At 39.5% G+C, this 16,838-nt stretch overlaps 1 protein-coding gene across 1 annotated transcript; it reads right to left on the reverse strand.

Annotated features, from left to right (window-relative positions):
- Window positions 1-439: 439 nt before the first annotated feature.
- Window positions 440-16,558, reverse strand: maea (macrophage erythroblast attacher, E3 ubiquitin ligase). Its single transcript, XM_028953152.1, has 9 exons — window positions 16,388-16,558; window positions 15,350-15,532; window positions 13,900-14,103; window positions 12,482-12,604; window positions 12,162-12,238; window positions 11,976-12,084; window positions 7,868-8,001; window positions 7,503-7,698; window positions 440-1,423 (listed from the first exon to the last, which is right to left on the reverse strand). Exons 1-9 carry the CDS (start codon window positions 16,454-16,456, stop codon window positions 1,328-1,330), a joined length of 1,191 nt encoding a protein of 396 aa, XP_028808985.1. The 5' UTR covers window positions 16,457-16,558; the 3' UTR covers window positions 440-1,327.
- Between the last annotated feature and the right edge of the window lie 280 nt (window positions 16,559-16,838).

Consider the following 16,838-nt stretch of genomic DNA (forward strand, 5'->3'; position numbering starts at 1 on the left):
AAGATTTATGTTCTCCAGTAGAGGTCACTGCTGCACCAGTTTTCAGGTAAGGCAGGGTTTGCTTTTATTAATTGATGTATTACAGGCCTACAGTAACATACACAGCAACAATCAAAAGGATGACTACACTGAATATTAAGTAAATGACACGTGCTGCACACATTTTATTTTGATATACTTATTATAGTTAAATAATAAGTAAAAAAAAATCTCCTTCAGGGAATTACGCCTGTGTTGTGCATAACCACGTTGTCTGTCCTCACACGCACAAGAGCAGTTGATGATTTGGGGATAATTTGAAGTAATTTCTAATATAATGGCAAGTAATGCAAACTTGTAGTGTGGTATGCCAGTCTCAGTCAGAACCTCAGAATTATTGAAAATTTATTTGTTCTGAAAAAAGTTATTTACTATGAAATACAGTACATTTAAACATAACTCAAATATATACACACAAGACTTTTTTTTATTAAACCTTCACTGATGATCAAAAATCAACAACCCACACACCCAAGACAAATGCAAACGTGCATGCGTATTATATAAGCATCCATATGATTTATAATGCTGAACGCACTTAAACACAGACCGCAAGCAGGGTTCTGGTGGTATGTGCTTAATCATGTAATAGAAAACATACAATTCTGAATACAGAAAATATTTTTAGTCTATTTTATTACACACAGTTCTCCACATCAATTCAACATGTCAAAATATGTATGAAACATTATTATTAAACAAGAAATAGTCATCCTAAAGAAAATAAATGCTTAAAATGTTTCAAAACAAAAACAAAAGTGAACAGGGAACTAGGAAGACCATGAGTACCTGACCTGAGAGACGCAGTCCCAAAAGACAGGTCATTATATCATTACATGTTCTAAAGAGAATGTAATCAATGAACTGAAAAGAATGTTGCAGTCCTTAAAACAATAGTCTGCAGTCATACATGTACTTAAGTGCATGTGCACATCAGTATGTATATGAAAATGAACGTTCTGCAGCCAGTATATGTGCAATTAAAACTATGGACAGGTCTCAGATTCATAATAATATGAATGTAGAACCAGTCTCTTCTCATCTACAAGATAATAATGACTGAGTGGGTTCCAGATGTTACACAACAAAACAAAGCAAAATTGCAGGGCATCTGTGGACAAGCTTCAAAGTAGGCCAGTGGAAGTCTCAAACCCATCCTGCCAACTGCTTTGGATAACCACACGGTAATCCACACTACTGAAGCACTCTTAAAATCAAGTTTGGGGACAGAGTGTAAAGCCTTTAGCCAGTCAAAGACTGTTGCTTCACTACTAAAGGAAAGCCAGCATCACATTATGTAGACCTTCTCAGCCTGGGAGAAACTGAAGACTTCTTTGGTTCGGGGACAAACCACCTTATCATCTTGGCGAATGGAAAGAAGAGACTGAAAAGGAAAAAAAAAATAAGTCAAACAGCAACAACAAAAAGGGACCAGTTCGGATGTTTCACACTGGTATGAACCTTGGTGCAGAGAGGTAAAACTAACTTTTCACTAGGGCTGCAACTAACGATTATTTTAATGAGCAATTAACCTGTCTATTTTTGATTAATCAGAAAATCTGATTTGGAAAAAAAAAGAAAAAGAAAAGCATTCATTTCCAACCCTTTATTCAAAAACAAACTCTTTAGAAAGTGCACAAACATCTTGCTCCTTGAGCTGTTATAATAATAATAAAATAAAAATGGACTAACACAAAAAACATCTTTACATTTGCCAAATATATAATTTTTTAAATAAAGTGCCACCTGAGCTGCCAGAACAATATATGATTTATTAAAAAATAATACATATCAATACATATTTAACAGTATTTGTTGAATGTCAGAACTTGTTCTCTACACTACAATGCACGCACATACACACTCTCTCACTCCTTGTTCAAACACTTGAAGTTGAGCTTTATTGCCATTTCAGCTATATACATGTTAGACAGTACATAGTGAAATGAAATAACGTTTCTCTGGAACCTGGTGCTACAATTAGACAAAGTTACATAATGACAAAATGCACATTGTGCAACACCGACAAACTGGGCTACATAAAGTGCAAACAGGGGAGATAGATGTTATTCTTGCACTGCCTAACCAAAAAAAAAACATGTAGACAAAAATGAGACAGACAGTGCTAAACAGGTGAAATGAATACTAAATGTGCAAAGTAAAATAGTGCAAATATTGCTGTGCAAAATGGAATGCTGCATTAAAAGATGATATTACAGATCTATTTGTACATCATCTATTAATCATATATTATATCAGATGTAGTGTGTGTGTGTGTGTGTGTGTGTGTGTGTGTGTGTCAGTCCAGAGTGAAAACACCCTTAGTGTTCAGGTGTCTGATGGCCTGTTGCAGAGTCTGGCAGCGAGGGCCCGAATGCTTCGGTACCTTTTTCCAGATGGTAGGAGGGTGAAGAGTGCATTTGAGGGAGTCCATCACAATGCTGGTCACTTTCCTGATGCAGCGTGTGTGATAAATGTCCGTTATGGAGGGAAGAGAGACTTCGATGATCTTCTCAGCTGTCATCACTATCCGCTCTAGATTCTTGCGGTCCAATATGGTGCAGTTGCAATGCAAATGTGAGCATGTTCATATGCTCCTGTCTCAGGCTCACTCTTTGAGGTTATGTTGACTGTTGCAGAAAACAGCTGCTCAGATGGTGTTGATGTGGCAGGGATGCAGAGGTAAGAAGTGAAGTGATTGTCATTGTGAAACACTACAGGACATGGTGCACACAACAAAATGTGTCCTCTGCATCACCCTTGGCCAGCAGTGGGCAGCCGTGACAGGCACCCAGGGAGCAGTGTGTGGGGATGGTGATTTTCTCAGTGGCACCTCAGCAGCACCTTAGCGGTTCCGCTTTCGAACCGGCAACCTTCTGATTATGGGTCTGCTTACTTACCAGATAGGCAACCACTGCCCCACTTGGCTAGCCTGGCAAACATGGGATAACTTTCATTGTTAGCCACAGTAATGAGTTTTCTTCTGTGGCAAAGCTCTTTTCTCCAAAGAAAAGACTTTGTTCCTCACTTGGCGGTGGACATCAGTGAGGGTGCTAAAAATGACTCAAGAATGCCACAACTTTAACTGGATCGTAAACATGCAAATTAATCACGCAAAAATCCACTTTCAAACATCCATTGCATTTCAAACACTTGAAGTTGTTTTCTCACAGTTCAATATGTGTTGCCAAATAATTTGGAGACAGCTATGAAATACAAACTACAGGCACCTCACCTGTCCTCTCCGGCTTGCCATTCTGTTGTCATGTAAGCTGACAAGCACGCTGTTTTGTCGTGGGAGGAGAAATGGGCGGGTCAGAACAGGAGTCTGCTAAAACTGCCTGATCAGTTTTAGCATGCCCAAAAATAAATAAATAAATAAATAAATAAATAAATAAAATTTTGTTCTGGTAGTGTTGAGCATATGTACAGAACACTGCTTGCTGTCTGCTTCCTCTGGCGGAGTCAGAGAACAGGCGTTTTTAGTGTAAAATGAGGTTGAATTATGGCCCATATGGCCTTGCCATATATCTACCTCCACTCGATTTATTTATTTTTTGCTCCTCCCTGTCTCTCTGCTCCAGAGTTTTTTCCACTAGTTTTTGTTAATAATCAAATGTTACCGCATTGCACATTACAACAAATTTATTATGAAACTCGTTGCCAACTCCTTTGATTTTTAACGATTTAATCCATTCGTTGTTGCAGCCCTAATTTTCACCATTTTTATGTATTATAACTTTAAACTATTTGTTCATAACAGCATAATAAATTAATAAAATATCCCAACATGCTTCTGAATCATCAGTAGAACAAATGTATCTTTCTTTCTACATATAAGGCTATATAAGACACAAAAAGACTGTCTGTAAATGTCAGGTTACCAAGATGATATGGAAAAACATAACCAGAAGAGTTAAAAAAAAAAAAGAAAATTACTGTATTCAAACAGAAAAATGCCGGGAAGATAATGCTGCATATCTAAAGTGTGCATTAATTTCTTAGATACCATGTTGTCCACATCTTTCATGGTACCATATCCTTAAAGATACCATGACATGAAAATTTCACTTTGTGAGACTATATAACATTAATAAAAGTTCCCCTAGCCTGTCTATGGTCCTGCAGGGATTAGAAATGGCTGTTCAGAGAGCAAAAACTCAGATGGTTGGATCTGGAAGTTGTCCCCTTATGACATCATAAGAGGAAAGGTTACCAGTTTCTCATGATTTTTTTCATACAGAGAATTTCCCACCCCTCCCCTAAAACATGATCTCCATCGACCGTTATGGCTTGAAAACGTTCAAAGCATTGCTCTGTGACTGGATGTAGAAATGAGAAAAAAAAAAAAAAAAAAAAACATTTTAGTTACGCAAGACTCTAAAGAACCAGTGTATTTATTTAACTTGCAGACATGACTGAAATGCAAACATTGTGGTTGGTGAATGGTGTTGATGATGTAATTTCCACAAATGCCCCCTCAACTTCTCCTCGTCATTTGCATTTAAACCTATTCACACCAAAATGGCACATCCTGGGGAAATCTCATTGTGGGACTGGCTTTGTGAGAGTGGCCATAATTCTGCACCATGGCTTAATTTTGGAAAAAAACAAATACAGTATTAGGACCTAAGTACAGGACCAGTACAGGACCTAAAACCTATATAAAAGTAAAAAAGTAGTGACATTACGGCCAAACACTGGCTGCTTGCAGCACTGGAGAGAAATGATGGTGGGGAAAGAGGTGCACAGATAGTGCAGTCCTGCACAAATTCACAGATGAATTTTTCCTGCAACAGCTAATGTCCTGCATTGTATTTACAAGTTCAGCTAGTATTTCCTCATATTTCATGCCACAATTTAAACTCCACAAACCTGGAGATGTAGCCTGGCATCCTATTTACCTTTTGACTGCTTCCCCACGTTGGTATGAATGAGACATGGAAATTTTGATTTACCAAACCAGATTAAGAAGAACCTTACCATTAGTCTAACATACATTTTAATAAGATTGAGATTGTGCTGTTATAAATGTTAACAGCAACACCTCCTACCTTGGTGTTGTCAGCAAATTTAAGCAGATTGCTGCATACTGGTCAGTACTGTGTAGTGCTGTGCAATTAATCACAAAAACAAAAAATCGCGATTTAAGCACATGCGATTTCTAAACCGCTTAAGGATGCGATTTTATCCATTAATTTGTTTCGATTTTTATTCAGAATACGTTCTTGTGCGCATGATTTTAATATGTTAACCAATCAGAACTGTTGCAGCGCACCAGGTAATTACAGCTAAGCTGAGCGGGAGAAAGATGTTAACCAATCAGAGAAAATCAACATCAGTCGTTTGGGAGTATTTTGGATTCAGGAGAGAGGATGTGTCACAGAGCAAGGTAATTTGCAAGACTTGTGAAATGATTATTCCAACGAAATGGAGCAATACTACAAATCTGTTTCAACACTTAAAACCGCGTCATAAAAAACTGCATGATCAATGAATGTCGACAAAGACCAACGAAACAAACAAAAGCACACAAAGACAGCCTGAACAGACTGAACAAGTATCCATTGTTCAAGCATGTGCAAGCGTCGTGCCTTATGAGAACGGATCAAAACGGAACAAATAAATTACAGACGCAATCACCTATCATATATGCAAAGATATGATATCTGCGCAGTCAGTAAAGGCAGCTTCCGAAGACTAATTCAAACACTTGACAAAAGATAACAGCTGCCATCTTGCACTAATTTCTTGCAAAAAAAATTTTTTTTCCATGTTAAGACAATTTATTACAGTTTTGTTTATCAAGCAGTTAATACTACTGTGTAGAGTATGTTATTAACAAGAGTTGAGGTTAGTTAATCTTAATTTATTTTATGTTGTCTGTTTTAAAGACAATTTTACTACAGTTTTGTTTATTAAACACAATACTATGTTATTTCATTGTGAAATGTTTTGTTATGCATTTCTTGTCCACTGAATACATTTAGAATGTATGTAGCTTGTTTGAAAAAGCAAAAACAGTTGCCAAAATCGCAATCGCAATATTCGTTTATTTGCAAAATGATTATTTTGTCCATATTGCACAGCCCTAGTACTGTGTATGTAAATTATGAATAATAATGGTTGTACAAGTGCACCATGAGATACCAATAAGCACGGAGTCCAACTTCATAAAGGGTCTGTAGGAGACACATGCTGGTTTTCCTTGCAGTTGGCAAGCAGCTGAATAAAGAAAATTAGACACGCCTGCTCGATTCTGAAGCAGTAGTCTGATGTCTGTTTGTTTCAGTTATTCCTGTACTTTAAAACTTCTTCATAAATCATTTATGACATTTAGCAGACACGCTGAGTGAGAAGTGACAAGGACACTCAGAGTTAAGTGTCTTGCTCTGGGACACAATGACAGTAAGTGGGCAATGAACCTGGAGCTTCTGGTTCATAGGTGACTCTTACCCACTAGGTTGATAATAGTGATCAGCAAAAGTATGCTTTCCCCCATCGTTCCCCCATCATTCATCCATTTTACATCCAGCTCATTACATCCAGCTCACCAGCCCAAGTGATCAAACATGTGTAAAAAAACATCCTCCACCTCGAATTAATGCGATTTAGACTTCCTACAGTAATGTCTTATTTGCTCAAAATTCACAGCTCATTCAGCCAACTCTACACACTTTTAGCTTGAAACTGGCATATGATATGGAAAATGAAAACATAGTTAGAAACCTAGAGATAAGCGCTGGCAGCTACACAACAACTTTAGTGTTTGTTTTATGAGATTATCATGGTGATAAGGATACATTATTATGTTTACATTGTTTGTCGAGCCCGTCCAACCCCCCCACTGAAGGACGACTGTCTTTTCCATGCTGATCCCATGCCTCAAGTAAGAAACTTGTGGAGGCAAGCATGTTGAGTAAGCAGTAATGCTTGCTGCTTCAAAATGAGTGAACAAACAGCATCAGATGATCACTTGCTCAAACGCAGTTTTTGGCTAAAAACACAGACATATAATTTTTTATAGGTTCTACTCTTTGTCTGCTTATGGTTCAGTCAGTTTGGATTGGTGAACTGTGATACTGGTACCGTTGTAATCTGTGTAGTGTCAGTGCACGAGACACAGAAAATATTTTTCTAATATCACACACCCTTGTAATAAACAAAGCGTATTACGAGCAAAGAGATGTAGAGAAGAAGTAGAGAAGGAAGGACATAGGAGCCAGTGGTAGTATTCGGTGTGAACAATTGACCCATAATGAGGTCCAGAATGAGAAGCTGTCCATCATGCCTAGAGGCTCCACCCATTTTAAACAGTTTCTAAAAACATTATTAATTTAAACTAAACTTGACTTTTACATGCTCTATTAAGAATATTATTTTGTAAATGGGTCGTTATTGCTCCATCTATAAACATCTGTGGTAGTTTCAAACTGTGTAAAAAGTGCAAGTTGTAAACTTACATTGTAGCCGTACACATAACCGTTGGGTAACATCATGGGAGGATTGTTTTCATTCATCACCTCTCCAGAGATCTTGCAGACAAGACGGGAATTGGCACAGTGGGCCATGGGCAGGGGCTGTGCCAGTCTGTTGAGGGACTTGCTGCACACCGGGCAGTCTGGGTTTTTGGAAGTGCCATCCTCCTTGTAGCACTGTCTGGTTGTATATGGGTAAGGTCAAACTCAAGCCCAGTCCTGATGAGAAACACCAACTTGACATAACTTATCAGTACAATCTAAACTGCGACAGTGACAAGTTACATGCATGATCAGCAGAAACTAGTAGTAAAAACAATGATATAAGGGGTTTTCAGGTAAAAGGATACGGGGTTTTGATGGCAGACAGACCAGCCTGCAAGGTGATAGTGAACACGGAGTTGTTGCCCAGCTGGTGTAGCCTGTAATTGTCATATCTGAACTGTTGTATCAACATCTTCCAGCGAGCTGGGTCCAACAGGTCCTAGAGAACCATGGGGAATTTTGTCAAACCCGTACAAAGGCCTGACTGAGAAGCCTTTTTCCTTGTGTGCAGAAGGGTCAAGTGTGGGGGGTGTCAACTGCACCTGTTAACTGCATTCCTGGGGGCAACCTATATCAAATCAAATAAAAAAGTGCTGCCAAAAAAAACAAAAAAATCTCAAATCTCAGGACTACAGAAAACTACAGAAACTACAGAAAAATATGTGAAGGTTAGTAATTAGCTTTGGTACATCCCCCAAGCTCCAGTCCAGGCAGCAGGCAGAGTGGCTTATTCAAGTGCCTGCTGGTCACTTGAATTGATTGGGTAGGTTTGAATACAGATAGATTGAATGATTGATACCAGTTTCTCCCAGCCACATGATTCATTTGAATTTCTGATCATGAAGATTGCTGGAACTGGCACTGGATATATATCAGACAGTATTAATCAGTCTCAATCTATCACATCTGATTTTGGGGTAATAATATAATATTATAATAATTATTCAAATACAAAAGATTATTTTATATTATATGTAATTGTAGTAATGCAACACTAATATAATGACATCATATAACATTGCAATAGTTTTAATTCCAATAACATGTATGCACAGATGTGGTAATAATGTGGTAATGTTATAAAACAATGCAATAAATATAAATATAAAAGCATCCTCTTATATGTGCCACTGCTGAGGTGTTATGGAGGCCCAGGATGCTTCAATTGTGGCCTTAAGCTCATCCAGAGTGTTGGGTCTTGTGTCTCTCAACTTTCTCTTCACAATATCCCACAGATTCTCTATGGGGTTCAGGTCAGGAGAGTTGGCAGGCCAATTGAACACAGTAATACCATGGTCAGTAAACCATTTACCAGTGGTTTTGGCACTGTGAGCAGGTGCCAGGTCGTGCTGAAAAATGAAATCTTCATCTCCATAAAGCTTTTCAGCAGATGGAAGCATGAAGTGCTCCAAAATCTCCTGATAGCTAGCTGCATTGACCCTGCCCTTGATAAAACACAGTGGACCAACACCAGCAGCTGACATGGCACCCCAGACAATCACTGACTGTGGGTACTTGACACTGGACTTCAGGCATTTTGGCATTTCCCTCTGCCCAGTCTTCCTCCAGACTCTGGCACCTTGATTTCCGAATGACATGCAAAATTAGCTTTCATCCGAAAAAAGTACTTTGGACCACTGAGCAACAGTCCAGTGCTGCTTCTCTGTAGCTTCTGCTGCTGTTTCTGGTTCAAAAGCGGCTTGACCTGGGGAATGCGGCACCTGTAGCCCATTTCCTGCACACGCCTGTGCACGGTGGCTCTGGATGTTTCTACTCCAGACTCAGTCCACTGTTTCCACAGGTCCCCCAAGGTCTGGAATCGGTCCTTCTCCACAATCTTCCTCAGGGTCCGGGATCACCTCTTCTTGTTGCGCAGCGTTTTCTGCCACACTTTTTCCTTCCCACAGACTTCCCACTGAGGTGCCTTGATACAGCATTCTGGGAACAGCCTATTTGTTCAGAAATTTCTTTCTGTGTCTTACCTTGCTTGAGGGTGTCAATGATGGCCTTCTGGACAGCAGTTAGGTCGGCAGTCTTACCAATGAATGCGGTTTTGAGTAATGAACCAGGCTGGGAGTTTTTAAAAGCCTCAGGAATCTTTTGCAGGCGTTTAGAGTTAATTAGTTGATTCAGATGATTAGGTTAATAGCTCGTTTAGAGAACCTTTTCATGATATGCAGATTTTTTGAGATTGGGTTTTCATGAGCTGTATGCCAAAATTATCAATATTAAAACAATAAGAGGCTTGAACTACCTTCAGTTGTGTGTAATGAATCTAAAATATATGAAAGTCTAATGTTTATCAGTATATTACAGAAAATAATGAACTTTATCACAATATGCTAATTCTTTGAGAAAGACCTGTACAGCGAGGCAAAAAAAATAAATAAAAAATTGGAAGACACGGATTGTGACAGTTGGCCCACTTAAAAAGATGATTGAGGTATGTAATTTTCCACCGTCAGTACACTTCAACTGTGAGAGACAGAATGGGAAAAAAATCCAGGAAAGCACAAAAAAAAAAAAAAAAAACTTCAAAAGAATTGATACCTACACAGAGCAGAAAACAAGTATTTAACACCTACAAACAAGCCAGAATTATTATGTTACTTGTTCTATGAGAAGCTCTTCTATCGTTCACTCTTTAGCAGTATAAATTGCACCTGTTTGAACTCTGTACAAAAGACACCTGTCCACACTTTTAAACAGCCAGACTTCAACTTCCACCATGGACCAAAGAGCTGTCTAAGGACACCAGGGACAAGACTAGGATAAGCCAATCAACAATATGCAAACAGCTTGGTGAGAAGAGATCAACTGTTGGAGCAATTATTAGAAAATGGAAACACTCGACAATCTCCGACGACCTCCATGCAAGATCTCACCTCGTGGGGTACAATGATCTTGAGAACATTGGAGAAGCAGCCCATAACTATACAGGGGGAAATGGTCAATGACCTGAACAGAGCTGAGACCACAGTAACAAAGGTTACTATTAGTAATACACTACGTAGTCATGGATTAAAATCCTGCAGCACTCGAAAGGTCCCCATGCTTAATAAAGCACATGTCCAGGCCTGACTAAAGTTTGCAAGAGACTATCTTTTGAGAGTCACAGCTGAAGAGGAATGTGCGCTCATATTTGACGGTTCTATCTTAAGAAACATGAAAATAGCATCATCAATTAATACTGTTAATTGTTTTCCTGGGGCTAGAATGACCGACATCAAACCAAATTTAAAAGCGCTGAAAAAAAATAAACTTAGGTTTTCTAAAATTGTAATTCATGTCGCCACTATCATATTCAAAAACACTGTCATCCCCTGAAATGTTGGACAGTTATTTTTAAACCCACATTATTTTTGGAAACACCATTCCAATAACCAGCAACTAAGATCAAGGAGCCTGCTACAGGTCTCGTTGCTACGCCAAAACTGTGGATATTTTTCACATCCTCACACCCCTAAATACAAACCTGCCAATAACTAGAGCAAATGGATTCTGGATGTAAACTAGTGAGATGTGCACATGTTGTTGTTGTTCTGGGTCAACATGAGAAACTAATGAAATTAAAACTGCATCACAGAAAAGAAAGACTAAAGATAACGGATGTTTATGTCTGTGACAAAAAGTGACCCTAACTGTGAACAGTTCCTGGAGCTGCTGAGATGTGTGTCCAGATGGAAAGGACCTGGTGAGTCTGCTGACTTTGTAGTTCTGGTTCATAGGTGAGTGTGTTAACCACTAGGCAACTCATTCCACCCCATGGACAGGAAATCTCTCCAGGTCAAGGGTGAGACACTACCTCAAGTTGAGGAATTAAAGTATCTCTGGATCTTGTTTACAACTGATAAGCATCTCAGATCAGCATCAGCGTTTTTGGTGAAGAGAGAGATTAATGAGAAAAAAAACCTTGATTTACCAATCGGCATCCCTATCCTCAAGTATAGGCATGAACATTTGGTAATGACCAAAACAACCAGATCACTGATACAAGTGGCAGAAATTAGGTTTCTTTGCAGGTCTTTCCTCTAGGGGGTTGCCACTGCATCTCTTTTGGGCACGTTCTGGGCAGAGAACAACTGAGTGAACAGGTTATATAGAAGAAGAAGTTTAGATATATACACACACACACACAGAAAAAAAAAAAAGTTGTAAGTGTAAAAAAAAAAAAAAAAACATAGCTGCACAGCTAAGCCCTGTAACAGGTAGAAACACACTCTGCCGAAACCAGCATTACCAGTAAAACAATATTACCACTGACAGAAGCAGCAGACAGAAAAAAGAATAACTGCATTTTTTTGGCCTATATTTAGTTTTTGTGTGGTCAAACCATAGCTGAAACAAAAAATGCATCCTCAAAAACAGGGCCCCTAATAATGTAACATACAATGACATGGGTGTTTTTTTTACCTTATATGGAGATATGTGGGTATCAGAGGAAAAGGCCAGCATGCCCATCACCTGCCGAACCTCATCCAGCTGCCCGCCCTCTGCCTGGCTGAAGTGCTTCCGTGCGTGTCTGTAAAGAATGCCTCTTTAGGCCATTGTGTTTACGGTTTCAGATCCAAAATGTACAGAGTGGAAAAAAATGGGTACCTGACAGCATCCATGCGTTTGTTCTGACGGATAAGTTCAATAAACTCCTGAATCCGCAGACTGAATTCCAAACAGCTCTGTAACAACAATACAATGATCTTCGACTGAGCCAGAACCCTGCACTGATTACTGCCATGTGCCCTTTTCAATTAAATCTGATGTGTTTCCACAAAGCTATTTTTTTTTAGCTTGAAATCATAATTGTCCAATAGGAATGCTCGTAAGTTACCAAAACTCCCAAACCTCCACATATTTTAACACTTATGTAAGAATAAAGCCATAATGGACATATAAAGATCAAATCAACCTAAACACATCACCTTCATCTTGCGTAGGCGTGACTTGTTGTCATGACACCAGGCCAAACAGGTGCCAGTCTCCTGCCTCTCCAGGGACTCCTCCACCTCTTTAGCAGTGAGAAACATCTCAATGTTCACAAGATCCTGCAAACCAAATGCATTCTTAGTGTTAAAGAGACAGACTGAATAAACCATTTTCTTCTTACAAAGCATCAAAGAAAGCACCAGTTCAGAATTTATTTTAACTCAGAATTATCTTGTGTTTTGTTTTTACATGTTTGAAGATATACAATGCTGCTGCTTTTTAAAAAGGAACTGTGACAACAGTAAAATCTGCAACTTGTTTGACATCTTAGGGTGACCTACTGATATAATATTTTTGAGCCAACTGGCAGGATGTACATAAATGTACCTAGTTAATGTACCTAATTAAAATGGTATTTAAAGTCCATGCCATGAGCTATGTGCGCTGCAGGTCAAGGGTGAGAGACTACCTCAAGCTGAGGAGTTCAAGTATCTCAAGATCTTTTTGATACTGATAAGCAGCTCAGATCAGCATTTGTTGTGAAGAGAGCGATATATGGGAAAGAATCTCAATCAACCAGTCAATCTACATTCCTATACTCAAGTTCAGGCATGAAGTTTTGGCAATGACCAAAACAACCAGATCATGGATACAAATGGCAGAAATTAAGTTTCTCGGCAGGTCTTTACTCTAGGGGGTTGCCACTGCATCTCTTTTGGACACATTCTGGGCAGAGAACAAATGACTGACGTTTGACTCCAAATTCTCTATGACAATCCCCACTCCTGCCCCATTATTATTTTTAAAAATTTGCCAAGATGCTTAAATAGTGCCTTAAATCATTATGTTTACTGAGATTTTTTTAACCCAGTAATGTAGTTATGAAGTGCAACATGTCATCACTCACAGGATTGGATTCTTAACATAACACTGAGCTCTGCAGTGGGCCTACCCTGCCCCTTGCAGCTATATCAGCTTCAACTCAATACCAAAAGGTATTGGTGTGCTGAAGAGTACATTTCAATGAAAGGTTGGGCTAATCCCAACTCCTGATAAACAACCATTATGTCACACATGATATAATGCAATGAGGAAAGTACCATTCTTTCAAAAAAGTTTGTACTTTTAAGTGATCTGCATTACTACGTGCTACATTTAATACACTATAGCCATAGAAGTGATTGAAACACCTGCATTACATTTTTTGGAGGTTTATCCCATTAGTTTATTTAATATATTGCACATTAATATACAGCCAGATATTTGCATGTGTGGCTCTTAACTGCAGGTCAACATCAAGCAATTAGTCACTACTTTCACCCATCACACACAAGTTCACCCCAAGTCTGTGGCCATTTTCACTAATAAAAATTAAACACTGTTAAGCATGAGCTCTGCACCTATTGCACATCACCTCAATCCCGCTCTGTTGAGCCAGCTTCACAGCAGTGTTGTAGTAGCCGCAGCGCAGGAGGTGTTCCACCATCATGCGATCCATGCGCTTCCTCTTCCACACACCCACGCTGGCTACCTGCTCTCCACAGTGCTCCTTCAGGTGCTCAATGCGACGTTTGCACAGTTTAGCACTCTCGCCCTCAGCCTGAATAGACTCAGCAGCCTGCAGGCAACCACAGTCATTACTTTGTCCTGTCATGCCAGCTGATCGTATACATTGTGTGCGTAAACAAAATCCTGACTGTGTATTGTATATATATTGCACTCAATTGTATTGTACTCTGTTGCTTAAGAGACACCAAACAATTTCCTAACATATTCCTGGCCAATAAACATGATTCTGATTCTGGCATTCATGCAGAAGTAGTGCTAATCCCAATAGCTTTTTCTGTGTGTTTAAAAAGTTTGATTTAGTACAAATTCTTTCTAACTCCCATTTACATTTTCCAATTATTTTAAATGTCATATGAACATAGTGAGCATCAGCAAATACATGTTTTACTTACACCAATTGTAAACCCAACACAAACAAAAGGATAATTCAGCAAATTAATGCATATGAACATAAACATTAGATGACATTTTGTGAAGGCTGATTGCTTGAGCACAACACCACTCTGTGTAGGAATTTCGTGCTGCATGTCGAGCCACTTGGTGGCCTTTTGTGCACACTGTGGTCAAAGTTGAAGTTTGTTGAACTTTGACCACTGTGCGGGTTGACGTATTTTCATGCAACCAATGGAATTGAAGCGGACAGCTTGGTCTGCCTTCTTCTTTGAGAAGAAGCACAAACCTAGTGGTGAGCGCAGCGCATGCCACAATCGTTCTGAAAGCAGCTTCAGATTTGCTCCAAAAACCTGACAAAAAGGTTGTTGTTCAGTCTGTGCTTACCTGATGCCACAAATGTCTGAACCAGGTATTTTTCTGGCATTTGTGGAATCAGGTGAGCGCTAACTTAACTCTGCTCATTGGACTAAATTAAAGTTATTTGATAACGTTATATGAAGTTAAATAGAAAATGTATGTGATGCATTGATACACATAATTGAATCGTGAAGGTTCACACCTCTAGTTAGGATGGTACCTTGCTCAAGCGGACCTCAGTGGAACCATGGTGGTTCGGGATTTGATCCCGCACTCTTCCAGTTACGAGTCTATTTCCTTAACTGCTAGGCCACCACTGACCACATTATAACTTTTTTTGCCAAAAATTTGCATTGAATGTACACAATTGCAAAGCCAGAATTCACAGAGGTTGGTGGCATTGTCAACTGAATAAGCAAGAAATTCACTTAAATTTCTTCAGAATTAATATATTTGTGTTTCGCTGTTTTGTAACACTGGAGAAAAAAAGCAACCAATGAATGAATGTACAAGTCCTGTTCCATTAGGAGTGGGATGGGGCACACCTTTCGTTTGAGTGCGCTCAGTTTTTCCACAACACCATCCAGCAGACACACCACAGACTCAACAGCAGGGAGGTTACTCAATGTCTTCTCCAGCTCGGCCACCACCATGGTCACATGACTAGCCTCGCGGTCAATGTTCTTCTGTGCTGCTCTGAAGCGCTTGTTCAGGGTCTCATAAGGTACCTGTGGAGACACGTATAAGAACACTTCAGAAATGTCCACACCTCAATTACAACATCAAGTAAACAATGTAAAACTGACTAAATTTATATTTTACATTCATGGAATTTATCTGATGCCCTTATCCAGAGCGACTTACAATCAGCAGTTACAGGGACAGTCCCCCTGGAGCAATTTAAGTGTCTTTGCTCAGGGACACAATGGTAGTAAGCGGGATTTGAACCTGGGTCTTCTGGTTCATAGGCGAGTGTGTTACCCACTAGGCTACTACCCCCCTGCATGATATGAATACCACCCTAAATGATTCAAAATTCATTATTGAACTGGTGTAAGTAGGGGTGTCTCTACAGTCCTTTCCGACTGGTCTGAGTGCTGGAAGCAGGTGGATGAGATGTGGGCTAGAGAACGAAGGGCCGGAAACTAGATTTTAAAAGCACATCAAAGCTCCGATGTATCAGAATTTTCCACTCAACAAAAACAGTTCCACCAACAGCTCGGAGTAAAAACGCCTTCCACAGTTAAATAATTTTAATTGAGGTTCTTTTTATTAAGACTTATTATTACTAATAGTATTCGTAACATTAGTAATAACAAGTCATGGTAAATTGCAGCCGGCCATCGCACTCTCATCGTACTGTCATTACCGACAGTGATGTCACGTCAAAGAAGAAGCATAACTTTTATTACAAAATCAGTCTACATCGAGGCAGATCTTTCGTACTAAGGCAGCGTTATCCAGAAACGACCAGCACCGCCACGGTCAGTAAATGGCTCAGCTCTCCGTGAGCCAGCAGGGCAGCTGTGCTGCAGTCAGCGCGTTAAAAACAACATAGGCTACGTCGTGGCGTCGCGTCACACCTTCAATGTCGGATATTCCTGGACCTTCAACGCCATGGAGAGCTGAGCCGCCGTCTCCTGCACCGCCATTTGTACCCGGGGAACAAAATAAACCACGAAAATTAAGCTCTTTTCCGGAGATCTATTTCAGTGCACACACATCTACTTCCTACTCCCCTCCCTCTACACTTCTTCTTCTCTCACCTCCTTTGAAATTTTTGCGGAATCAGCCGCTACAGCGCCCCTAACGCCTCACAATATATAGCACGAAGTACTTTTATTTTTAAATCTAATTAAAATCTAATTTTTGAATTCCATAATTAAAAGTTTCGTATTTATGCTTTTTGATTTATTCACATTGTGTAATTTTATTAAAATGGGGTTTCCTGCTTCCATTCTCTCTCATCCACATCCAAAAGGATGCCTGCACTCGGTGAGCTGGACAGTTAAATCAGTTATATTATAATGGTCC

The sequence above is a fragment of the Denticeps clupeoides genome, chromosome 14, assembly GCF_900700375.1.
Source record: "Denticeps clupeoides chromosome 14, fDenClu1.1, whole genome shotgun sequence".
Lineage (NCBI taxonomy): Eukaryota > Metazoa > Chordata > Actinopteri > Clupeiformes > Denticipitidae > Denticeps > Denticeps clupeoides.